The 26268-nt window shown below is 42.8% G+C and overlaps 1 protein-coding gene across 1 annotated transcript in view; it reads left to right on the top strand.

Moving 5' to 3' along the window:
• Window positions 1-17288: 17288 nt before the first annotated feature.
• The window catches only part of LOC311104449 (A-type potassium channel modulatory protein DPP6-like), a gene marked incomplete at its 5' end in the record, with an annotated part of 187995 nt that continues 179015 nt past the window's right edge, over window positions 17289-26268 (top strand). The window contains one exon of the mRNA XM_084146287.1: window positions 17289-17489. Coding sequence (XP_084002413.1) covers window positions 17289-17489 — 201 coding nt within the window. The remainder of the gene's footprint in view (window positions 17490-26268) is intronic.

Below are 26268 nucleotides of genomic sequence, written 5' to 3'. Positions count from 1 at the left end.
TAATTTGTCTGTCATAGTTGACGTGTACCTATGATGAAAATTACAGGCCTCTCTCATCTTTTTAAGTGGGAGAACTTGCACAATTGGTGGCTGACTAAATACTTTTTTTCCCCACTGTATGTGTCTGTGTGAGTGTGTTAAAGGTCTTTACGGGTCCACCCGAATACCCGAGACCCGACCCGGGTTCTTTATGATTGTCATCGGGTCTCGGGTCTATGTAACTACAACCAGAGTGGACCATGGCTCTGCATAGCCTATAGCATATTTATTTTATGCTAATAAGGTGAATTTATTGACTTATAAAAGGCCTAGCCAACATATAAAGACCTATGCGTTAATAAGAAGAGCAACTTGGCTGATAAATATTCAATTTTTGTCAATCTGGTCCAATCGGGTCTGGTTGTCGTCAGGTCCATTCGGGTTCGGGTCTGATTGTTCTCGGGTTCGTTTGGGTCCGGGGCCCCGTTTAAAAATAAAAAGATTGTCCTTGGGTCTGTTTGGGTCAGGTTGCAACTTTTTGGACCCGAGAAGAACTGTAGCGTGCGTGTGAACTGAATTTGATAGACAGGGGGTTCCTTGTAAGTTACTGGGGAAAATATTTAAATACTGTAAATATGTATCTACAAATATTGTTCCATTCTTTAAAAATAAAAACTAATAGTGACACAACTATTATTTTCTTTCTTTCCCTTCTTTCTTCCACTCTATCCTCTACTTTTATACTGTCTCCCTCCTCCCACTCTCCACCTCTCCAACTCATAATTTCAGGACATCTGGAGGTACAAATAACATGGTTTGGGGTGCACGTCGTGCCGCAGCCAGCAACGCTTGCAGCGAAAACATATAAACAGCCAAGTAATAAACCAGGAAGGTGCAGCCAGGCAGGCAGCATCCTGCTCTGCTAATCTACCTGTCCTACAGGCTCCCAGCAGCCTCTGTCCCCCAATGACTGACCGGCGACATGCTGAACGCTAACCTGCTAATCGCTAGCAAACCAACCCAACTCCAGCCATGGACAACCAAAAGGACGTTGGCCCCTTAGAAATACAATCAGTTTCTATGTTTGGCCCATCCTCAGACTAGTTTGATGTAGGGTTGGGCCAAAACCAGGGTTTGGCACGCCTTGATATGCTCTAGGGCTGACCCCATTTAGTCGACTGGTCAATTGTTTGGTCGATAGGCTGTTGGTCGACCGAGATTTCTTTATGTTGCTATATGCATAATAGCAAAATTAACCAGCATAATAGCAATATTAACCAGCATATTGGGATTTAGAACAATGCGGCTGAGGCAGCAGAGACGAGGAAACAGCCCTTGCCTTAAGCCCTATTCGGACGAGATTAGTTTACTGTAGGTGGGTCGGGTAATGTAATTATGTGCAGAAGTACAAAACACCATATCTGCAATTTTAGCCATGGCAGTAATTTGTAAATGGCAGGAGAGTAACAATTCCAGCCAGAATAACCTACTGTTTTTTAGCGAACTCCAAGATCCTCTGATAATACTAGTCCCGTGCGAATCGGCATCCCTGTGTTTTGAGAGAAATGTCTGAGTTTGACAGGGGTTGCTCACGGTTTGATCAAGAAAAAACAATAACTGATTCGATAAATTGATTGAAGTGCTGCACATAGCCTATAGATAGTATGAAGGGCCTACATGTATCAACTTTCACAGTGAATGCTTTTGTTAATGTTTTGTGCGTATGAATTGAATATTGCCAAATGCATCAGTAAAAAATGTTGCGCCTATTTAAGTAAACCTTGCTGTTAATAGATCGCAAAGCAGCATACAACTGACCTAAACGTTTGGAAATGATAAGTTCACTTTCGAATCCATAGCCTTAAAACGCATCTCAAGTGCAAATGCACAGTTTAGCTCACATCTGAAGGCTGGCAGGCATATAGAACATCTACTGCGGATCGCTAAATTATCCTAATGATTATGATCACAGTTCCTAAATTCAAATATTATGGCGACACTATACCAAAGATGGTTTGGTATGGTTTAGAAACGTGGGAACCAAGCTCGAGTTATCAGTGTAGCCCTGTTATCGCCTGGACTTGTTGAAATATCTTCATGTCTAGAAAAAACGAATCCTGTCTGAATCTTCCTCTGGAATAACGGACATTCTAGGGTAATAATTTCATAACCAATGTTCTCTAGTAATACTAGTCCTGTGCGAATAGGGCTTAGCCTAATTGTCTAAGAAAATTGAGGAGAGCTCATACCCCAACTTAATCAGGTCTATAATCAATAGCCTGACTGTTAAATGTGCCTGGCTTTATAAATCATCCATATACAGTTGAAGTCGGAAGTTTACATACACCTTAGCCAAATACATTTAAACTCAGTTTTTCACAATTCCTGACATTTAATCCTAGTAAAAATTCCCTGTCTTAGGTCAGTTAGGATCACCACTTTATTTTAAGAATGTGAAATGTCAGAATAATAGTAGAGAGAATGATTTATTTCAGCTTTTATTTCTTTCATCACATTCCCAGTGGGTCAGAAGCTTACATACACTCAATTAGTATTTAGTAGCATTGCCTTTAAATTGTTTAACTTGGGTCAAACTTTTCGGGTAGCCTTCCACAAGCTTCCCACAATAATAATAATAATATGCCATTTAGCAGACGCTTTTATCCAAAGCGACTTACAGTCAAGCGTGCAATAAGTTGGGTGAATTTTGGCGCATTCCTCCTGACAGAGCTGGTGTAACTGAGTCAGGTTTGTAGGCCTCCTTGCTCACACACGCTTTTTCAGTTCTGCCCACAAATTTTCTATAGGATTGAGGTCAGGGCTTTGTGATGGCCACTCCAATACCTTGACTTTGTTATCCTTCAGCCATTTTGCCACAACTTTGGAAGTATGCTTGGGGTTATTGTCCATTTGGAAGACCCATTTGTGACCAAGCTTTAACTTCTTGACTGATGTCTTGAGATGTTGCTTCAATACATCCACATAATTTTCCTTCCTCATGATGCCATCTATTTTGTGAATTGCACCAGTCCCACCTGCAGCAAAGCACCCCCACAGCATGATGCTGCCACCCCCTTGCTTCACGGTTGGGATGGTGTTCTTCGGCTTGCAAGCAACCCCCTTTTTCCTCCAAACATAACGATGGTCGTTATGACCAAACAGTTCTATTTTTGTTTCATCAGACCAGAGGACATTTCTCCAAAAAGTACGATCTTTGTCCCCATGTGCAGTTGCAAACCTTAGTCTGGCTTTTTTATGGTTTTGGAGCAGTGGCTTCTTCCTTGCTGAGCGGCCTGACAGGTTATGTCGATATAGGACTTGTTTTACTGTGGCTATAGATACTTTTGTACCTGTTTCCTCCAACATCTTCACAAGGTCCTTTGCTGTTGTTCTGGGATTGATTTGCACTTTTCGCACCAAAGTACGTTCATCTCTAGGAGACAAAACGCGTCTCCTTCCTGAGCGGTATGACGGCTGCGTGGTCCCATGGTGTTTATACGTGCATACTATTGTTTGTACAGATGAACGTGGTACCTTCAGGAGTCCCAATGATGAACCAGACTTGTGGAGGTCTACCATTTTTTTCTGAGGTCTTGGCTGATTTTTTTAGATTTTCCCATGATGTCAAGCAAAGAGGCACTGAGTTTGAAGGTAGGCCTTGAAATACATCCACAGGTACACCTCCAATTGACTTAAATTATGTAAATTAGCCTATCAGAAGCTTCTAAAGCCATGACATCATTTTCTGGAATTTTCCAAGCTGTTTAAAGGCACAGTCAACTTAGTGTATGTAAACTTCTGACCCACTGGAATTGTGATACAGGGAATTATAAGTGAAATAATCTGTCTGTAAACAATTGTTGGAAAAATTACTTGTCATGCACAAAGTAGATGTCCTAACCGACTTGCCAAAACTATAGTTTGTTAACAAGAAATTTGTGGAGTGGTTGAAAAACAAGTTTTAATGATTCCAACCTAAGTGTATGTAAACTTCCGACTTCAACTGTATATCTACAGAAATAAGACAGATCAAGCTTCTGTTTTCTGTTTGAGTGCTTGTTTAATAGCCTACTGATTCTGTGATCACCAAGCCTCATGCAACGGCAAAATGTTGGATAAAGCAATTTCACAGATTTGGCTGTTTTTCATCTTTGCCATGCTGTAATAAAGGCTTTACTATTTTTTTCTTTAAAATAACTGTGCCTATATCCTCCTTTTTCTTGATCTCCAGTAGTTTCCACAACTACAGTGGGGAAAAAAAGTATTTAGTCAGCCACCAATTGTGCAAGTTCTCCCACTTAAAAAGATGAGAGAGGCCTGTAATTTTCATCATAGGTACACATCAACCATGACAGACAAATTGAGATTTTTTTTCTCCAGAAAATCACATTGTAGGAATTTTAATGAATTTATTTGCATATGATGGTGGAAAATAAGTATTTGGTCACCTACAAACAAGCAAGATTTCTGGCTCTCACAGACCTGTAACTTCTTCTTTAAGATGCTCCTCTGTCCTCCACTTGTACCTGTATTAATGGCACCTGTTTGATCTTGTTATCAGTATAAAAGACACCTGTCCACAACCTCAAACAGTCACACTCCAAACTCCACTATGGCCAAGACCAAAGAGCTGTCAAAGGACACCAGAAACAAAATTGTAGACCTACACCAGGCTGGGAAGACTGAATCTGCAATAGGTAAGCAGCTTGGTTTGAAGAAATCAACTGTGGGAGCAATTATTAGGAAATGGAAGACATACAAGACCACTGATAATCTCCCTCGATCTGGGGCTCCACGCAAGATCTCACCCCGTGGGGTCAAAATGATCACAAGAATGGTGAGCAAAAATCCCAGAACCACACGGGGGGACCTAGTGAATGACCTGCAGAGAGCTGGGACCAAAGTAACAAAGCCTACCATCAGTAACACACTATGCCGCCAGGGACTCAAATCCTGCAGTGCCAGACGTGTCCCCCTGCTTAAGCCAGTACATGTCCAGGCCCGTCTGAAGTTTGCTAGAGTGCATTTGGATGATCCAGAAGAGGATTGGGAGAATGTCATATGGTCAGATGAAACCAAAATAGAACTTTTAGGTAAAAACTCAACTCGTCGTGTTTGGAGGACAGAGAATGCTGAGTTGCATCCAAAGAACACCATACCTACTGTGAAGCATGGGGGTGGAAACATCATGCTTTGGAGCTGTTTTTATGCAAAGGGACCAGGACGACTGATCCGTGTAAAGGAAAGAATGAATGGGGCCATGTATCGTGAGATTTTGAGTGAAAACCTCAGCAAGGGCATTGAAGATGAAACGTGGCTGGGTCTTTCAGCATGACAATGATCCCAAACACACCGCCCGGGCAACGAAGGAGTGGCTTCGTAAGAAGCATTTCAAGGTCCTGGAGTGGCCTAGCCAGTCTCCAGATCTCAACCCCATAGAAAATATTTGGAGGGAGTTGAAAGTCTGTGTTGCCCAGCGACAGCCCCAAAACATCACTGCTCTAGAGGAGATCTGCATGGAGGAATGGGCCAAAATACCAGCAACAGTGTGTGAAAACCTTGTGAAGACTTATAGAAACGTTTGACCTGTGTCATTGCCAACAAAGGGTATATAACAAAGTAATGAGAGACTTTTGTTATTGACCAAATACTTATTTTCCACCATAATTTGCAAATAAATTCATTAAAAATCCTACAATGTGATTTTCTGGATTTTTTTTCTTCATTTTGTCTGTCATAGTTGATGTGTACCTATGATGACAATTACAGGCCTCTCTCATCTTTTTAAGTGGGAGAACTTGCACAATTGGTGGCTGACTAAATATTTTTTTCCCCCACTGTAAGTCAAACATCTTCCACAGATCTGACTTGCCCTTTCCCTTCTGAGCAACCAGTAAACATTCGCCTGTTTCGAGTTTATTTTTCACGTCCTCCGCATCCATTTTGCTTTGACATTACTGTGTTCGGAGTTTGTTATAACCAATTTATTGATGTGATTATGATAGGCTATTGGTCACATGCATGTGATGCTTACGTTTCACGTAAAGAGAGCAGGGTTTGAGAGAATAGGGAATGTTTTTCCTAAACATAGTAGGGATTTCGCTAACATAACTTTTCAGTCAGAAACAAGGAAGAAACTAAATGGCTGAAATGATGTGCAGCTTCAGCACGGACAGAGCAATAAACACTTGCTGTGCTGTGGTACCTTTTTGCTGCAGTAGGGAGGAGAGCGAGACAACATGCGCCAGTCACACAGACACTTGCTGTAAAACAAATTAACACAGTGTGACCATCGGGATCTTTCTTGAGTCATTTGTGTGTCTTAATTATTTAATCACACAATGTGCTTAAAACATCAGACAAGCTCAGTGCATATGTAGTTGGTTTTATTCAAACAAATCAAATCAAATCAAATCAAATTGTATTGGTCACATGCGCCGAATACAACAGGTGCAGACATTACAGTGAAATGCTTACTTACAGCCCTTAACCAACAGTGCATTTATTTTAAACAAACAAGTAAGAATAAAACAACAACAAAAAAGTGTTGAGAAAAAAAGAGCAGAAGTAAAATAAAGTGACAGTAGGGAGGCTATATATACAGTAAAATAAAGTGACAGTAGGGAGGCTATATATACAGGGGGGTACCGTTGCATAGTCAATGTGCGGGGGCACCGGCTAGTTGAGGTAGTTGAGGTAATATGTACATGTGGGTAGAGTTAAAGTGACTATGCATAAATACTTAACAGAGTAGCAGCAGCGTAAAAAGGATGGGGTGGGGGGGCAGTGCAAATAGTCCGGGTAGCCATGATTAGCTGTTCAGGAGTCTTATGGCTTGGGGGTAGAAGCTGTTGAGAAGTCTTTTGGACCTAGACTTGGCACTCCGGTACCGCTTGCCGTGAGGTAGCAGAGAGAACAGTAACACATAGGGTGGGTCAAAAATCTAATCAAATTTGATTTGTCACATGCGCCGAATACAACAGGTGTAGACCTTACAGTGAAATGCTTACTTACAAGCCCTCAACCAACAATGCAGTTTTAAGAAAGAATACCCTAAAAAAAATAGAAATAAAATTAACAAATAATTAAAGAGCAGCAGTAAAATAACAATAGTAAAATAACAATAGCGAGGCTATATACAGGGAGTACCTGCACAGAGTCAATGTGCGGGGGCACCGGTTAGTCAAGATAGAGTTATTAGGTAGAGTTATTAAACTGACTATGCATAGATAATAAAGAGAGTAGCAGCAGCGTAAAAGAGGGGAGGGGGGCAATGCAAATAGTCTGGGTAGTCATTTGATTAGATGTTCAGGAGTCTTATACAGTGGGGGAAAAAAAGTATTTAGTCAGCCACCAATTGTGCAAGTTCTCCCACTTAAAAAGATGAGAGAGGCCTGTCATTTTCATCATAGGTACACGTCAACTAGGACTGACAAAATGAGAAAAAAATTCCAGAAAATCACATTGTAGGATTTTTTATGAATTTATTTGCAAATTATGGTGGAAAATAAGTATTTGGTCAATAACAAAAGTTTCTCAATACTCTGTTATATACCCTTTGTTGGCAATGACAGAGGTCAAACATTTTCTGTAAGTCTTCACAAGGTTTTCACACACTGTTGCTGGTATTTTGGCCCATTCCTCCATGCAGATCTCCTCTAGAGCAGTGATGTTTTGGGGCTGTCACTGGGCAACACGGACTTTCAACTCCCTCCAAAGATTTTCTATGGAGTTGAGATCTGGAGACTGGCTAGGCCACTCCAGGACCTTGAAATGCTTCTTACGAAGCCACTCCTTTGTTGCCCGGGTGGTGTGTTTGGGATCATTGTCATGCTGAAAGACCCAGCCATGTTTCATCTTCAATGCCCTTGCTGATGGAAGGAGGTTTTCACTCAAAATCTCACGATACATGGCCCCATTAATTCTTTCCTTTACACGGATCAGTCGTCCTGGTCCCTTTGCAGAAAAACAGCCCCAAAGCATGATGTTTCCACCCCCATGCTTCACAGTAGGTATGGTGTTCTTTGGATGCAACTCAGCATTCTTTGTCCTCCAAACACGACGAGTTGAGTTTTTACCAAAAATTATATTTTGGTTTCATCTGACCATATGACATTCTCCCAATCCTCTTCTGGATCATCCAAATGCACTCTAGCAAACTTCAGACGGGCCTGGACATGTACTGGCTTAAGCAGGGGGACACGTCTGTCACTGCAGGATTTGAGTCCCTGGCGGCGTAGTGTGTTACTGATGGTAGGCTTTGTTACTTTGGTCCCAGCTCTCTGCAGGTCATTCACTAGGTCCCCCCGTGTGGTTCTGGGATTTTTGCTCACCGTTCTTGTGATCATTTTGACCCCACGGGGTGAGATCATGCGTGGAGCCCCAGATCGAGGGAGATTATCAGTGGTCTTGTATGTCTTCCATTTCCTAATAATTGCTCCCACAGTTGATTTCTTCAAACCAAGCTGCTTACCTATTGCAGATTCAGTCTTCCCAGCCTGGTGTAGGTCTACAATTTTGTTTCTGGTGTCCTTTGACAGCTCTTTGGTCTTGGCCATAGTGGAGTTTGGAGTGTGACTGTTTGAGGTTGTGGACAGGTGTCTTTTATACTGATAACAAGTTCAAACAGGTGCCATTAATACAGGTAACGAGTGGAGGACAGAGGAGCCTCTTAAAGAAGAAGTTACAGGTCTGTGAGAGCCAGAAATCTTGCTTGTTTGTAGGTGACCAAATACTTATTTTCTACCATAATTTGCAAATAAATTCATTAAAAATCCTACAATGTGATTTTCTGGGTTTTTTTCTTCTAAATTTGTCAGTCATAGTTCGACGTGTACCTATGATGAAAATTACAGGCCTCTCTCATCTTTTTAAGTGGGAGAACATGCACAATTGGTGGCTGACTAAATACTTTTTTCCCCCACTGTATCTTGGGGGTAGAAGCTGTTTAGAAGCCTCTTGGACCTAGACTTGGCTCTCTGGTATCGCTTGCCATGCGGTAGCAGAGAGAACAGTCTATGACTAGGGTGGCTGGAGTCTTTGACAATTTTTAGGGCCTTCTGACACTGCCTGGTATAGAGGTCCTGGATGGCTGGAAGCTTGGGCCGTACGCACTACACTCTGTAGTGCCTTGCGGTCAGAGGCCAGTCAGGATTCTCTCGATGGTGCAGCTGTAGAACCTTTTGAAGAACTGAGGACCCATGCCAAATCTTTTCAGTCTCCTGAGGGGGAGTAGGTTTTGTCGTGCCCTCTTCACGACTGTCTTGGTGTGCTTGGACTATGTTAGTTTGTTGGTGATGTGGACACCAAGGAACTTGAAGCTGTCAACCTGCTCCACTACAGCCCTGTCGATGAGAATGGGGGCGTGCTAGGTCCTCTTCTTTTTCCTGTAGTTCACAATCATTTCCTTTTGTCTTGATCATGTTGAGGGAGAGGTTGTTGTCCTGGCACCACACGGCCAGATCTCTGACCACCTCCCCATAGGCTGTCTCGTCGTTGTCTGTGATCAGGCCTACCACTGTTGTGTCATCGGCAAACTTAATGATGGTGTTGGAGTCGTGCCTGGCCATGCAGTCATGAGTGAACAAGGAGTTCAGGAGGGGACTATATATGGAAAAATACGTCTCAACATTTCGACAAATCGATTGGTCGAAAGAACAGGACGACTCTCAGTCGACCAAATATGCTCACTACGGCTAGCTGAACAAATCGCCTCTGAACAATTTAAAACGTATCTGTATAGTTATTTAAGTGGCTATTCTTTGGAAACATTTTAGTTAGTTTATAGGATAGTGGGAGATAACGGAAATGTATTTTTCTCCCATCCTTGTGCTTGCAAATTACCTACATCTCGCTCTCAAATGTTTCCCGCCCACACACAATCCCTCCCTTTCCACCCCCTCCCCTTTCTGTCATCTGAATTTCCCAGGGTATTTATCTTTGCCATTTTAATAAGGATTGGGACTCAATTTGTCATGCTTCATGTCAGTATACTGGAGAATTCCACAGTTGATTTCGACACATCATAAAACTGCACAGTGGGCAAAAATTGTTTATTGAAACTTTTCCCCCATTTGTCATTAATAAGATTTTGTTTACTTCATGATGGATGTACAGTTTTTTTCCCCCATTAGAAATCTAAGTGCTGGTATTGGGCATATGGAGGTGTCAATCAAAAGGTGTTGTCCTTTGATTGGTCTAGGTGTGTGGGGGTTGTGGTAAAAACCAATGACATTACCTATTAATTTCACCATTTGGCTTTGAGACCAACACCGTCAAGCTCCAACACCTTCAATCTCCATATGTCAATCAAACAAGCCTCTGCTGTTGGCCAAACACACTCTGAAAACACACACACACACACACACACACACACAAAACAGTCGTTACACTTATTTGTCCCTTGCTGAGAAGATAAGTGTGGCCATCTCTGTCAGCTACATTTCCAACAGCATGTCAGGTTCATGAAACATCACAGGAGCTTCACGGGGTGACATGTAACAGTCCCTAACAGAATTGCGGCAGCTAATTCAGTTTGTCCCCTGTAACGCAGGGTGTACAGCAGTCCCAAATATCCTGGGTAAAGGCAGTATTGATCCTCGACATCTGAAGCCAAGGAATATAGGTTGAGGTGTGTGACAGCACACTGAGTGAGAGATGGGGCGTGGAGAAAAATGTGACGTGAGGATAAATTCATGGGCTTTTTCTCTCTCTCTCTGTCGCTCCTGCTCTGTCACTCCTTCACTCTACCCTGCTGAGAAAGCCTGTTCCATTCCCTTTCAAGAGTTCTCCAGCCGACAAGGTCAAACCCTTTTTGATACTTTTCCTCCTCAAGTCCCTTAAACTTTAGTCCCTTAAACTTCCTTCGAGGAAATTTCACTTTTATGACTTCTACCTTGTTGCTGATTATTTTATTTTTCGCTGCCCTCATTACTCACTGTATAAACTACTACCGTAAAGACACTAATACTCACTGTAGAAACTGCTACCATAAAGACACTAATACTCACTGTATAAATTGCTACGGTAAAAATGCTAATACTCACTGTATAAACTGCTACTGTAAAGACACTAATACTCACTATAGAAACTGCTACTGGAAAGACGCTAATACTCACTGTATATACTGCTACCGTAAAGACACTAATACTCACTGTATATACTGCTACCGTAAAGATAGGAATACTCACTATATACTGTGCATTCGGAAAGTATTCAGTCCCCTTCACTTTTTCCAGATGTTGTTACTTTACAGCCTTATTCTAAAATGGACTAAATTGTTTTCCCCCCCTGATCAATCTACACACGGTACCCCATAATGACAAAGTAAAAACAGGTTTTAGTAATTTTTGCACATTTATTAAAAATACAAAAACGGATCACATTTAATTTACTCAGTACTTTCTTGAAGCACCTTTGGCAGTGATTACAGCCTTGAGTCTTCTTTGGTATGACACTATAAGCTTGGCACACCTGTATTTGGGGAGTTTCTCCCATTCTTCTCAGCAGATCCTCTCAAGCTCGGTCAGGTTGGATGGGGAGCGTCGCTGCACAGCTATTTTCAGGTCTCTCCTGCAATGTTCGATCGGGTTCAAGTCCTGGCTCTGGCTGGGCCACTCAAGGACATTCAGATAATTGTTCAGCTTTCCCTCGATCCCAGTCCCTGCCGCTGAAAAACATCCCCACAGCATGATGCTGCCACCCCCATGCTTCACCGTAGGGGTGGTATTGGCCAGGTGATGAGCAGTGCCTGGTTTCCTCCAGACGTGATACTTGGCATTCAGGCCAAAGAGTTCAATCTTGGTTTCATCAGACCAGATAATCTTGTTTCTCATGGTCTGAGAGTACTTTAGGTGCCTTTTGGCAAACTCCAAGTGGGCTGTCATCTGCCTTTTACTGAGGAGTGCTGCAGAGATGTTTGTCCTTCTGGAAGGTTCTCCCATCTCCACAGAGGAACTCTGGAGCTCTGTCAGTGACCATCTGGTATTAGATCACCTCCCTGACCAAGGCCCTTCTCCCCCGATTGCTCAGTTTGGCCGGGCGGCCAGCTCTAGGAAGAATCTTGGTGGTTCCAAACAACTATTAAAGAATGATGGAGGCCACTGTGTTCTTGCGGACCTTCAATGCTGCAGAAATGTTTTGGTACCCTTTCCCAGATCTGTACCTCGACACAATCCTGTCTTGGAGCGCTATAGACAGTTCCTTCGACCTCATGGCTTGGTTTTTGCTCTGACATGCACAGTCAACTGTGGGACCTAATATAGACAGATGTGTGCCTTTCCAAATCATGTCCAATCAATTGAATTTACCACAGGTGGACTCCAATCAAGTTGTAGAAACATCAAAACATCTCAAGGATGATCAATGGTAACAGGATGCATCTGAGCTCAATTTCGAGTCTCACAGCAAAAGGTCTGATACTTATGTAAATAAGGTATTTCAGTTTTTTATTTGTAATACATTTGCAAAAAGTTCCTAAAACCTGTTTTCGCTTTGTTTTTATGGGGTATTGTGTATAGATTGATGAGGAAAAAATGTGATTCAATCCATTTTAGAATTAGGCTGTAACGTAACAAAATGTGGAAAAGTGAAGGGGTCTGAATACTTTCCGAATGCACTGTATACTGCTACCATAAAGACACTAATACTCACTATATATACTCCTACCGTAAAGACACCAATACTCACTGTACCTACTGTAGCAGTCAAATGAATCCGTCACTAGTGATGGAGACAATGATCCTTCTGAAACCCACCCTCGGCAGTGGGATAATATTCGGTCCCATCAATCTTTGACTCATTAAACCCAATAGAAGAGTTTCACTGCGGACAGCAGAGACCATCCATTGGGAGAAATGACTGATTTAAAACAGTGCAGCTATAATAGTGTTTAAGAGCCTTGTCTTCTGCATCAGGCAGTGTAAGAGTAGAGTAGGTGTTTTAGTAATTGTTTGGATACACAGTTATTGTGTTTCAACTTGGATTGAAAGGAATTCCTCTCTCACGGTAAGGACCCTAGTCAATGTTATTGAGTGGTCAGTGTATTACTGAATTCATTTTCTTGCTGTTGTTGGTAGTCCTATATAATATGACATTTAATTGGACCCATCTCTCATCTAACCGTTGGGCTGATTGACCACCCTGAGTTGTGTGTGTGTGTGTCAGTCATCCATTAACTGTCAAAGAGCTGCCACTGCTGACTAGAACACAGCGGTTGTTTGGGAACACCACGCATGACTGCCCCCAATATCCTCACCTCCTCCCTAGGAGCCGGGGCCCTTTACCCTCCATATCCCCAGTTTGGGAGACATGGATCCCCATTCTGCTACTGTCTGGAATAGCTGCGTTCCTTTGGGAGACAGTAGGCTTGATGTGTATAGCTCACATAATGCAGAGCGGATTCAGAAAAAATCCATCCTATAGAATGGAGAGGGACAATACCTTACCGGGCCTAAGTCTGATGACGTTTCCCCCAATCTCTGTTTTTCTGTATGTGTGTATGTATCAGATTTGCATGTCGTACACTGTCACTGATAGATGATATATTGAGGAAAATATACTGAACAAAAATATAAACGCAACATGCCACAATTTACAAGATTTTACTGAGTTACAGTTCATATAAGGAAATCAGTCAATTGAAATTAATTATTTAGGCCCTAATACATGACTGGGAATACAGATATGCATCTGTTGGTTACAGATACCTTTAAAAAAAGGATCAGAAAACCAGTCAGTATCTGGTGTGATCACCATTTGCCTCATGCAGAGCGACACATCTCCTTTGCATAGAGTTGGCTGTTGATTGTTGCCTGTGGAATGTTGTCCCACTCGTCTTCAATGGCCGTGCTAAGTTGCTGGATATTGGCGGGAACTGGAACACGCTGTCGTACACGTCGATCCAGAGTATCCCAAACATGCTCAATGGGTGACATGTCTGGTGAGTATGCAGGCCATGGTAAAACTGGGACATTTTCAGCTTCCAGAAATTGTGTACAGGTTCTTGTGACATGTGGCTGTGCATTATCATGCTGAAACATGAGGTGATGGCAGGGGACGAATGGCATGACAATGGACCTCAGGATCTCGTCATGGTATCTCTGTGCTTTCAAATCGCCATCAATAAAATACAATTGTGTTCGTTGTCCGTAGCTTATGCCTGCCCATACCATAACCCCACCGCCACCATGAGGCACTCTGTTCACAACATTGACATCAGCAAACCACTCGCCCACACGACGCCATACACATGGTCTGCGGTTGTGAGGCCGGTTGGACATACTGCCAAATTCTCTAAAACAACGTTGGAGGCGGCTTATGGTAGGGTAATGAACATTCAATTCTCTGGCAACAGCTCTGGTGGACATTCGTGCAGTCAGCATGCCAATTGCATGCTCCCTCAACACTTGAGACATCTGTGGCATTTTAGAGTGGCTTTTTATTGTCCCCAGCACAAGGTGCACCTGTGTAATGATCATTCTGTTTAATCTGCTTCTTGTTATGCCACACCTGTCAGGTGGATGGATTATCTTGGCAAAGGAGAAGTGCTCACTAACAGGGATGCACAAAATTTGACATTTCTGGGATCTTTTATTTCAGCTCATGAAACATGGGACCAACACTTTACATGTTGCGTTTATATTTTTGTTCAGTGTGTATGGGTGGATTTGGGGAATATATTACAACTGGGAAAGAAATGTAATGTACATAAAGACACCATTATCCATCCACTAGGTGCCAGTGTTGGTTTGTTTTTGGGATAATGCTTATTGTTTCCTGTCCACCTGACTATAATGAAGAGTTGTGGATGTGTCCTGTTTGCCCAGGCAATGGGCCAGTGTGTATAGAGTAGGTTAAGCTGTTGTCTGAGGCAAATACACTCCATGATGTGGCAGTTCAGTGTCACGGACAGCGGCAGCATTCTTGTCATGCGCATGTTTCTGATTCATCACCACAGACAGCGACATCAATACCTGACCTTGCCTTTAACTACTGCTGTTATTGTACTCCTCTGATTCTAAACATGAACATAGAAAAATGCCATCAATGGATAGCTGTAGACATGTTGCACTCAACAGTCACCTAAAGAATAAAGGGTTGAGTAATTAATACTTGATAATACTTTAAGCTTATTATGACATAATTCCTGAGTGATGGTAACTAGACATGAGTCTTACTGCAGAGGTATCCCTATGGTTCTATGACTGGAAAGACCCTGTCAATTCTCTGTCTGCTATTGAGATGTGAGAGCCCTCTAGCGCACAGCAGATAGGTCAATCCCTTCTCCCCTGATAACCACCATGCCTGGGATGCAGCAACACCCTCTTTTTAAGCTCTATGGGTGAATCCTAACCCCACAGAGCCAGGGCTTTAGTTTAGTGTGAGGAGGAGCTAGAATATGTCCACCCTTAGCTACTGCACCGCAGGGTACTGCCGCTCAAATGTAATCACATATACTGTGTAACCTATCCACATCACCTAGCCTAGCCCTTCTCTATCTCACGCACACACACACACACACACACACACCTCTCAGGCGCACCTGCCTCCTCCTCACCTCATCTCCCTTCCCCACAGGGAGGGTGGGTGAGATGGGGAAGGGAGATGAGGTGAGGAGGAGGCAGGTGCACCTGAGAGGTGTGTGTGTGTGTGTGTGTGTGTGTGTGTGTGTGTGTGTGTGTGTGTGTGAGCGTGTGTGTGTGCCATGTACCGTGCACTACCTGTGTTCTCTAATAAACTATCAAATATATGTTCATTACTTTTCAATGTTTGGGTGAATCTCAACGCTCCTTACATATGCATCATAGTTCCCGGCAGATATGTTGTAGCAGGATGTATCATTTACAGAGGCCTTTGCTTATGCAAATCCCCCAGCACAGAGCACATCTCCTTATTCTAGGAACTCCTGCCTGGAGTGTTCCATATGCCATAGAAACAGCCAGGATGAGTTTAATATTAGTCTGGTCTCTCCCAGGTACCCGCTGGAAAATAAAATCCTTGTATGGTGCAGATGGCTGAGAGATATGTTCTGTGTATCCAATTACTCTTTGAGGCAATACAAGTCTAAATTAGCTTAAAAACTCTGCTCAGGAAATAGCTTTTACAATCGCGCATTAGACAGAATAGCAGTTTAAGCTTCATGGCACTTAGGCTACAGAATTATGCTCCAGGCTCTGGTGCAGATGCTTGCTGTGTGAATTTCTTAGAATGGCATCTAAATAGTTGGTAGTACCCCGGTCCTAATACTGTAGGTAATACATGCTGACTATTAATATCCAAGTGAAGTTATTGTAACTCAGCCAAAGATTTCTTTGATTTCTTTGGCCTATGATGTGGTGTAAATGTGGCACATGGTTATCAATTGTACATGCCCGACGTTGTGTGTATTTTTACTGTCCCTATAACAGATTTTTTATCGTTTTAGAATACTTAGTTTATCCAGTAATATAACTTTATTAACCGAATCGAGTGACAATATAACCGTTTTATACATTTTTGCGACTTTCATTAACTTTATTATCTCACCTGCCTTTATGCCACAGGGGGGCACTCTTGTACTATGGCACCCTCAGCGCCGGTGGAGACGTGAGGAAAATATAATAAACTAGAAAAACAGATTCCATGTACCCATGCAATCTGCAAAGTGGTGATAATTCGTTTTGGGCTGACACATCTCCGGTGTTTGATTGTTTTTCAGATGTTGTCGCTTGGATACGTGTGACAGAACACGAGGGCTCCTTTCATTTAAGAGGTAGCTTAATGAGTGATGTGTTATTGAGAAGTCTTTGAACAGTTTGCTATCTGCGGTCACTTCTTATGCAGCAGAGAGAGAGAAAGAGGGGAGCATTGAAGCTGCTCTCTCTTTCAGCTTCGGATAACCATTGCTTTGTATGCTGTAAATGATTCATATATTTTTTCGCAACCGATTATCCATTTCGGTCCAAGTTTGGAGTGTGCAGAAACCACATTGCTGATGCATCGAATACAATGGAAAGGATCCCTATTCCCCAAACGGTTTGAAGGATGAAACTACGTGCTGTGAATTCAGAGTAAGACCTCAACTAATTTTGGCTTGTTCTTTTTGGACCTTCCTGTATGATTGACTATCCTACAAACCTGAAATGGGACAATATATATCGAATATATAATTCGACAATAATTTTGTCTGCTTGTTCGGGGCACTGATTCCGAGCCTAAAAAGGACTCCCGTGCCTATATCCAAGTTTTAAACTAACACCGCATCAATTAGACGACATCCCTTCACAGTTCCCTCTTGACATGCTGTAGGGTTTTTCCCCACATAAAGAAGCATGGCTTCGATGTATCAGAGGTTCACGGGCAAGATCAACACCAATAGATCTTTCCCCAACCCACCTGAAGCTAGCCACCTACTCGGCGGGCAAACAGTTGAAGACGAGAATGCCGTGAAGATCCCGCGCCCCTGTCAAGACGTACGGCCCAGTTTCCAATACCAACAACAGAGGAGCGCATGTGGGGACGAGGAAGAGGATGTAAGAAACACATTTCGCCCCTCTTCATCCCTCCCTCTCTAGCCAGGTTCCCTTGTGCGCGTCCAATCAAAATGTCATGACTGCAGGGGTTTTGAATGCAGCTGATATTACATTATTATCCCAGCGTGCATAACTCTGTCGTCATGAAATTTTTATTCAGAAGAGAAGAGTGGATTTACATTACTTTTTTATATGTCTTGTGTATATATAGGCTATATACTCAGTTCATCATATGACCGACGTTATATCACGTCAAAGGAAACGTGTCAATATGAAACAGGCTATGCGTAATTGTGTACAGTTGTTGGATGAAGGCGTTTCCGTGCTGTTTCTCGGTTACTGTCATGTATGTGGTCAGACGGTAGTTACTGTCTGAGTTGAATATTACTGTCTGTTCCTTATTGAACTGCCGCTAATGAATAATTGACAAACTAACACGTGGGTGCTATTTAGTGATGCATCGCTGTCATAATGAGCCAAAGCCAGTCAACATTCTTCAGCTGTTTGTGGGCGAGTATCTCGGTCCAAAATAGCCTACGTTATAAAGCGGACAGATGGCGCTCCCAAAAATTATACCGGGGCTTGTGTTATTAGATTCGGCCAGGGGATTTTATTTGCGAACATGGCGGCACAGTTTCAGAATTTTACCGCGTGAAGTTTTGTGCAGCGTCCTGTCGGATCATTTCTTTTGAAAATGATGTGATATTGAGATGTGATGGAAAGCCTAGGAAAGAAATACACAGGAACTGTCATGTTAGAACTACTGCATGATAGGCCTTATTGATGTACACCACCAGGCTTTGTGATATCAATGACAACCATTCGAAGTCTGTCATCGGGTCGCTTTAGCTTGTTAAAATTGTTTTACATTACCACAATTGATAAACTTGTCAAAGTTGGTGGGGGGAAAAAATCACGTAAAAAATCACGCAAAGCCTATAAAGCATCTTATTGGCAAGAGCCGCTCATTGGCAAGAACTGCCCATGGTGCTCAATATATCCGTCTGGCTCCACAGTGTGCTCCAGTTCAATGTTGATTTCGCTGTCCATGGTGCTGAAAACTTTATTCACTCCGCTCTCATCCGCTGTCCAGGGTGCTGAAATGTTGGTCACGGAGCCGAGGAAATATACAGTACCTGAGCAAAAGTATGTGGACACATGCTCGTCGAACATTTAATTCCAAAATCATGGGCAATAATATGGAGTTGATCCCCCCTTTGCTGCTATAACAGCCTAGATGTTGGAACATTGCTGCGGGGACTTGCTTCCATTCAGCCACAAGAGCATTAGTGAAGTCAGGCACTGATGTTGAGCGATTAGGCCTGGCTCGTAGTCAGCGCGTTCCAATTCATCCCAAAGGTGTTCGATGTGGTTGAGGTCAGGGCTCTGTGCAGGCCAGTCAAGTTCTTCCACACCGATCTCAACAAACTATTTCTGTATCGACCTCGCTTTGTGCATGGGGGCATTGTCATTCTGAAACAGGAAAGGGCCTTCCCCAAACTGTTGCCACAAAGTTGGAAGCACAGAATCATTTACAATGTCATTGTATGCTGTAGCGTTAAGATCTCCCTTCACTGGAACTAAGGGGCCTAGCCCGAAACATAAAAAACAGCCCCAGACCATTATTCCTCCTCCACCAAACATTACAGTTGGCACTATGCATTCGGGCAGGTAGCGTTCTCCTGGTATCCGCCAAACCCAGATTCATCTGTTGGACTGCCAGATGGTGAAGTGTGATTCATCACTCCAGCCGACGCTTGGTATTGCGCATGGTGATCTTAGGCTTGTGTGCGGCTGCTCGGCCATGGAAACCCATTTCATGAAGCTCCCGACGAACAGTTATTGTGCTGACGTTGCTTCCAGAGGCAGTTTGGAACTCGGTAGTGAGTGTTGCAACCGAGGACAGTGCTATGGGCTTCAGCACTCGGCGGTCCCGTTCTGTGAGCTTGTGTGGCCTACCATTTCGTGACTGAGCCATTGTTGCTCCTAGACGATTCCACTTCACAATAACAGCACTTACAGCTGACCGGGGCAGCTCTAGCAGGGCAGAAATTTGACGAACTGACTTGTTGGAAAGGTGGCATCCTATGACGGTGCCACGTTGAAAGTCACTGAGCTCTTCAGTAAGGCCATTCTACTGCCAATGTTTGTCTATGGAGATTGCATGGCTGTGTGCTCTCTTTTATAGACCTGTCAGCAACTTGTGTGGCTGAAATAGCCAAATCCACTAATTTGAAGGTGTGTTCACATACTTTTGTATATATAGTGTAGATGAATTATAGCCCTATGTATCTCAACCTCTAAACAGCCACGTTAGCTATAGTCTATCCTATCAGGTTGATAAGATGAACACTGCACTGCTCTACTGTATTTACCAAACTGCAATCCCAACAAAATATGTAAACATTTTGCTATTGGTGATGTTCCTTGCCATTGTTTTTGACTCCATTGTTCCAAAAGTTCCAATTTTAACATGCTAACTTGATCCATGCTGTTTTGCATCTGTGTGAGCGCTTTCTCACACCGTGTCCTCCAACCATAGCTCATGTTTTCAGCGGAAGTGTGTTCTGCTAAATTATTTATTTACACCATCGGTCTCCCTTGACTAAACCGTGAACCACCATGGCTTGTGGTTTTATTGAGATAATCACTATTTACAGGTAGTCATTAAACATTTCCATGGCAGGTTTGTGAATGGCTGGCCATTCAACCTGATTGTATTAATGAGTGGAGTGCTGTGTAAAACGGGTTGAGGTTTGCGTGCATACAGTATTTCATGAGATTGATTAATTGACCAATGGTGGTCTCTTTGTGTTTGGTAGTTCTAGTGTGATCTGAATTCAATACACGCATTGATGAATGATACGCTATGAATAGAAGTGGGAAGACTGTACGTGTGTGTGGGGGTTCTGATGTTGGTTCAAACCTCTCCCTCCAATAATGCACTTTCTATTAGTGATGGGGGAAAAAATTGATTGTTACATTTCGGGATACTATTTTTGAAGATATATCGCAGTATTATTTTGGACAAAAACGCAATATTATTTTTGCGCTATTCGGCTGCACATGCACCAAAACTCATATTTCTTCCTGCATAGCTTGTTCTCCAGCTTATTTTTAAATAGTGAGCCAATTTGTTTTCAGAACTTTTATTTCCTTGACTGATCAAAACTTGTTATAATAATAATAATAATAATAATAGTAATATAAGGGACTTATATAGTGCTTTTTAAGGACCCAAAGTCTCTTTACATGGCTCTCTCTTGTCCCTCTGCAGCAGAGATATGGTGAGCAATATGTTCGGAACATCAAATTGCAATAAAATCACAGTATCTAATTGCAATACATATACAATCATGAGAATCGCAATACATATCATATCGACACCTAAGTATGGTGATAATATCGTATCGTGAGGTCCCTGGCAATTCCCAGCCCTAATTTCTATGGATTTCACTTTAATAAGATGACATCACTAGATCAAGATGGCCACAGCAGAACCCTTTAGAAAGTGTTTTCTGAAAGGGCAGGTTGAAAAGTGAAATCTCTGAAAGTGATTCTGCTCCAGGAGCTGATCTATGGTCAGATTTGCACTTTTACCTTCTAATGATGTAGGCAGGAAAGCTGATCCTAGATCTGTGCTTGTGTATGACCTTTAGTTTAATGGCATTATCCCTCTATCTGCCCTGGCAGGAGTTAGTCCAGTCATGTGACGGTAATGAAACTAGGGCTGCGGTGCCATTCAGATCAAGCTGTCCAAGTGAGAAGGACTAATCCATGTGTGATGAGAAGCATATCGACTGACCTTCCTATTGAACCTCCACCGTTGAGGGAGATTGAGGCATTGCCCTGCCACTTTTCAATCTTCACTTGGGTCCTGTTCAGTAGGGCACACCGCAGCAAACAGTTTTGCAACTGTATTTTTCAGAACCTCCCTCTATCACTCTGATTTCTTCTCATCCTACTCTGTTTTCTCATCCTTTTTGTGTGTCCCCTCATCCCTTTAAAACGATTAATTATGCCGTCATTGGGCTCCAGCCTATCCTCTGTGGTGAGAAAATCATATTTTGTCGATACATAATACTGCTTTCACACTGTAATCCTCTCTGATGCTGATAATTCTCTGCTTGGTGAAAAGGCTCATTAGAATCAAATCAAATGCCTCTCTAATTCTGGCCTTATCCTTTAGTGTCCCTAGGGGTTTTCCTACTATGTGTGCTTTCTTTAGTATGGGCATCAACTGGCAATATACATACAGTCAACTGTTCAAGGGAAAGAATCTCCTGGCCCTACTCATCAGATGAGATCCTTGAAAAAATTTGATCTGAATGTCTACATACGTTCTAGTCTTTTCCTACACTTTGCACTGAAAGAGAGAGGAATAAACAAACAAACACACACAGATGATCAAGGCCCAAGCCCTTTGCCCTCTTAAAACCTCAACCGAGAGACAATTTGATTATTTTAGGGTTTTATGATAACACAAATTAATATGCAAAATGACAATAAAAATGGTAAGCAGTAAAGTAATATTCTGATCTGTTTTTCCTATTATATTTTTACTGCGGCAGCAAATTTAGAGCTTATCCCACTGTGTAATGCTCAGGGTTGACGTGCCTTACTCAGGTGGAAAAGCATTATGCAAAAACACAACACAGTGAAATAGAAACCATTTTCCATTCCCATTCTCAATCTATGATCTCAGTGGTCAGTGTGAATGAGCGCCCTCAATCAATTCCACTTCAACTCTCGACTTGACTGAGTTTGAATGGAATTGATCCCATGTCCCAATGATGACTTAAGCTTGATGACTTGAAGACTTTATTGTCCATCAACTCCTATGGAGAACTAGAGTTGGATAGCTGCAGTGATGTCTCTTCGATATAAGACTGATGACTTCACTGGAATGATAGTCATCCATCTGTAGGCAGAAAGTTGAGCTGGTGCCAGGCAGCCAGGACTGTTGCAGCATCTGTCACATCATCATGGGCTTTGGGGCTGGGGGTGGGGGGGGACGCGATGCTCCAGGCTCTCCTGCTACACAAGATGGAAGATGGAGGAAATGAAGTGCAACACAGCTGGCACTGGCACACTGTTGTCTGTCTGCTATTGTGTTGCACTAGGGAATGGTGGGCACTGGGCGCATTCAACCGGAAATCTGCACATTTGAGTCCTTTACACCCTTTTAGAATTAGATCTAACGCAGAGCACTGCAGCAATTAAGATATCCAGTCATACATGCTTTGTTTTCTGTCAAATGCAATTCGCTCAACTTGACTGAGCTTGCTTGGCGCAATGTCTGTGCTCTCAGTTTTGGACTGTTTCGTTCCTTAACCCATTTGCCAGGATCCGGTACCTCTCGTGGCATGAACAATTATTTTCACTGTTTGTTAATTCAAGTTGCTTCCTCTGTAATGTGAAAATGTGCCTGATATTCAAATAATGTATTTGTTTGGCCGGCCCGGGTTTATGGTTTGCGCAACATTGTAGCATATACAGTGGGGAGAACAAGTATTTGATACACTGCTGATTTTGCAGGTTTTCCTACTTACAAAGCATGTAGAGGTCTGTAATTTTTATCATAGGTACACTTCAACTGTGAGAGACGGAATCTAAAACAAAAATCCAGAAAATCACATTGTATGATTTTTAAGTAATTAATTTGCATTTTATTGCATGACATAAGTATTTGATACATCAGAAAAGCAGAACTTAATATTTGGTACAGAAACCTTTGTTTGCAATTACAGAGATCATACGTTTCCTGTAGGTCTTGACCAGGTTTGCACACACTGCAGCAGGGATTTTGGCCCACTCCTCCATACATACCTTCTCCAAATCCTTCAGGTTTCGGGGCTGTTGCTGGGCAATACGGACTTTCAGCTCCCTCCAAAGATTTTCTATTGGGTTCAGGTCTGGAGACTGGCTAGGCCACTCCAGGACCTTGTGATGCTTCTTACGGAGCCACTCCTTAGTTGCCCTGGCTGTGTGTTTCGGGTCGTTGTCATGCTGGAAGACCCAGCCACGACCCATCTTCAATGCTCTTACTGAGGGAAGGAGGTTGTTGGCCAAGATCTCGCGATACATGGCCCCATCCATCCTCCCCTCAATACGGTGCAGTCATCCTGTCCCCTTTGCAGAAAAGCATCCCCAAAGAATGATGTTTCCACCTCCATGCTTCACGGTTGGGATGGTGTTCTTGGGGTTGTACTCATCCTTCTTCTTCCTCCAAACACGGCGAGTGGAGTTTAGACCAAAAAGCTCTATTTTTGTCTCATCAGACCACATGACCTTCTCCCATTCCTCCTCTGGATTATCCAGATGGTCATTGGCAAACTTCAGACGGGCCTGGACATGCGCTGGCTTGAGCAGGGGGACCTTGCGTGCGCTGCAGGATTTTAATCCATGATGGCGTAGTGTGTTACTAATGGTTTTCTTTGAGACTGTGGTCCCAGCTCTCTTCAGGTCATTGACCAGGTAGTGTAGTTCTGGGCGGATCCCTCACCTTCCTCATGATCATTGATGCCCCACGAGGTGAGATCTTGCATGGAGCCCCAGACCGAGGGTGATTGACCATCATCTTGAACTTCTTCCATTTTCTAATAATTGCGCCAACAGTTGTTGCCTTCTCACCGAGCTGCTTGCCTATTGTCCTGTAGCCCATCCCAGCCTTGTGCAGGTCTACAAATGTATCCCTGATGTCCTTACACAGCTCTCTGGTCTTGGCCATTGTGGAGAGGTTGGAGTCTGTTTGATTGAGTGTGTGGACAGGTGTCTTTTATACAGGTAACGAGTTCAAACAGGTGCAGTTAATACAGGTAATGGGTGGAGAACAGGAAGGCTTCTTAACGAAAAACTAACAGGTCTGTGAGAGCCGGAATTCTTACTGGTTGGTAGGTGATCAAATACTTATGTCATGCAATAAAATGCAAATTAATTACTTAAAAATCATACAATGTGTTTTTCTGGATTTTTGTTTTAGATTCTGTCTCTCACAGTTGAAGTGTACCTATGATAAAACATTACAGACCTCTACATGCGTTGTAAGTAGGAAAACCTGCAAAATCGGCAGTGTATCAAATACTTGTTCTCCCCTCTGTAGACCAAGGCGTGGTCATTGCTCTGGTGAGAGAGAAGTGCGCCTGTATCTTTCACAGAACTAGGATGAGACTCACTTTCCATGATCTCTCTCTGCTAGACATGAGCCTGCAACTCTCATCTGTCCAGCGTTGCACTTCATCATTTATTTCCTTATACAATCATAGCCGCGGGAAGGGTGCTGGAAGTGCTGCAGCACCCCTGATAAATTGAAATACATTTGCCTAATTTATAGAATTACTGCTGTCTGTTCAGAAATAAATCAGAATACTACACCAGGAGTAAGCCTATAATTTAGCCCTAGAGGATCAATAGCTTATTTAAAATAAATAGCCTAGCTGTGGATTGTATGTAGCCCAATGACAAGGCATGCCTACAGTCGGGAACGCGCGGCAAATCTTTCAATGAACAGCATGCAGCCAAAACAGGCCTTTCGCATTATTTCAAATAAAATGGCAGGAAAACACAGTTTGGAAAGCAAATGGATTCTGCTGAAAAGGGAATACTAATCTGTCTGTAGGCTACCAAATACAGTATGTTATCAACTTCCAAATAGGCCTATTGAGAGAACAGCATTGTTTTACAAAGTAAAACAAGAGAGAGGTAGGCTTTTGGCACGAGCTCATCGGCCATCGCCGGTGAGTCAGTGAAACTGGAACTCTTTTTAGGACTGTAATTTCCTCCTCATATTGTACAAGATGTGTCTCCACACACCTAGGCCTAGGCTATCGATGGATTCAAGACAAGGTCGTTATTATTGATCTCAGATTCTCAGTTTGTCCGTGTCAAAGTAGCCTGTCATTTCGATCATTTGTGAGGTATTCAAAAATATTTAGCTAAAGTCTCCAGTCATCTAAAATGATGTAGAATTGCATGAAATGCGTTTATAAAAGGCCAATTTTTCCTGGACCATAGGCTTAAAAAAACTACTCTACTCTTAAAAAACCCACTCTACTGCTCTATGACAGCACGCAAAATGTGTTACGGTACCTCAGAGCCCCCCAGGTCACCGCCCTCTTGGCTCACTTTTTATTCCTGTACCTCCCAATTTACAAATTAAGCACTTCTCAATACAACCAATGGAATAGTCCCAAAAGTTCAAATGTGCAGTTCCACATCTATCAACTGATCCTAAACAATCTATTTTAGGGTGATATATATACACAGTAGCCTACGTATTGTACAGTACAGTGTCTGAATAAACGGGGTGTGATGTAGGGTCACACATAGAAAATGGTCCTCTGTATTTCCAGTATGGAACAATACAAGGCTGGTAACAATTAGAACTAATTGACAAACAATATTTAGTCATTGGGTGTAAGAGGCCTTAAATAAAGACTTGTCTCTGTGGTGTGGGTGGCCTGGTCCGGACTTTCCACGGAGGTGAAGATGAGTCTAAGATGAGGAACGTGATGCGTTCATGGTGGTTGTGATCAACTGTGAGGGAAATGGGAATTGTGGTCTGGCTCACCAGTCCTGTTCCTAGGGGATGGTTTCTAGGGCATGGACTGGGATAGGGGGTTGTAAAGGGATTAGAGGAATGCGTAATGATAAGGCCACTGACAGGTCTAGGAAATTGCCTGCAGCACCGGAGTCCACTAGGGCAGGACTCAGTGGGGGACCAGGATAGTCCGGGAAGGTGACAGGGAGGAGGACGGGCTGGGTGGACAGAGAGGAGCAA

This window comes from Coregonus lavaretus (genome assembly GCF_964263955.1).
Source record: "Coregonus lavaretus genome assembly, chromosome: 2".
Lineage (NCBI taxonomy): Eukaryota > Metazoa > Chordata > Actinopteri > Salmoniformes > Salmonidae > Coregonus > Coregonus lavaretus.
This window is presented reverse-complemented; position numbering and strand designations above follow the sequence as displayed.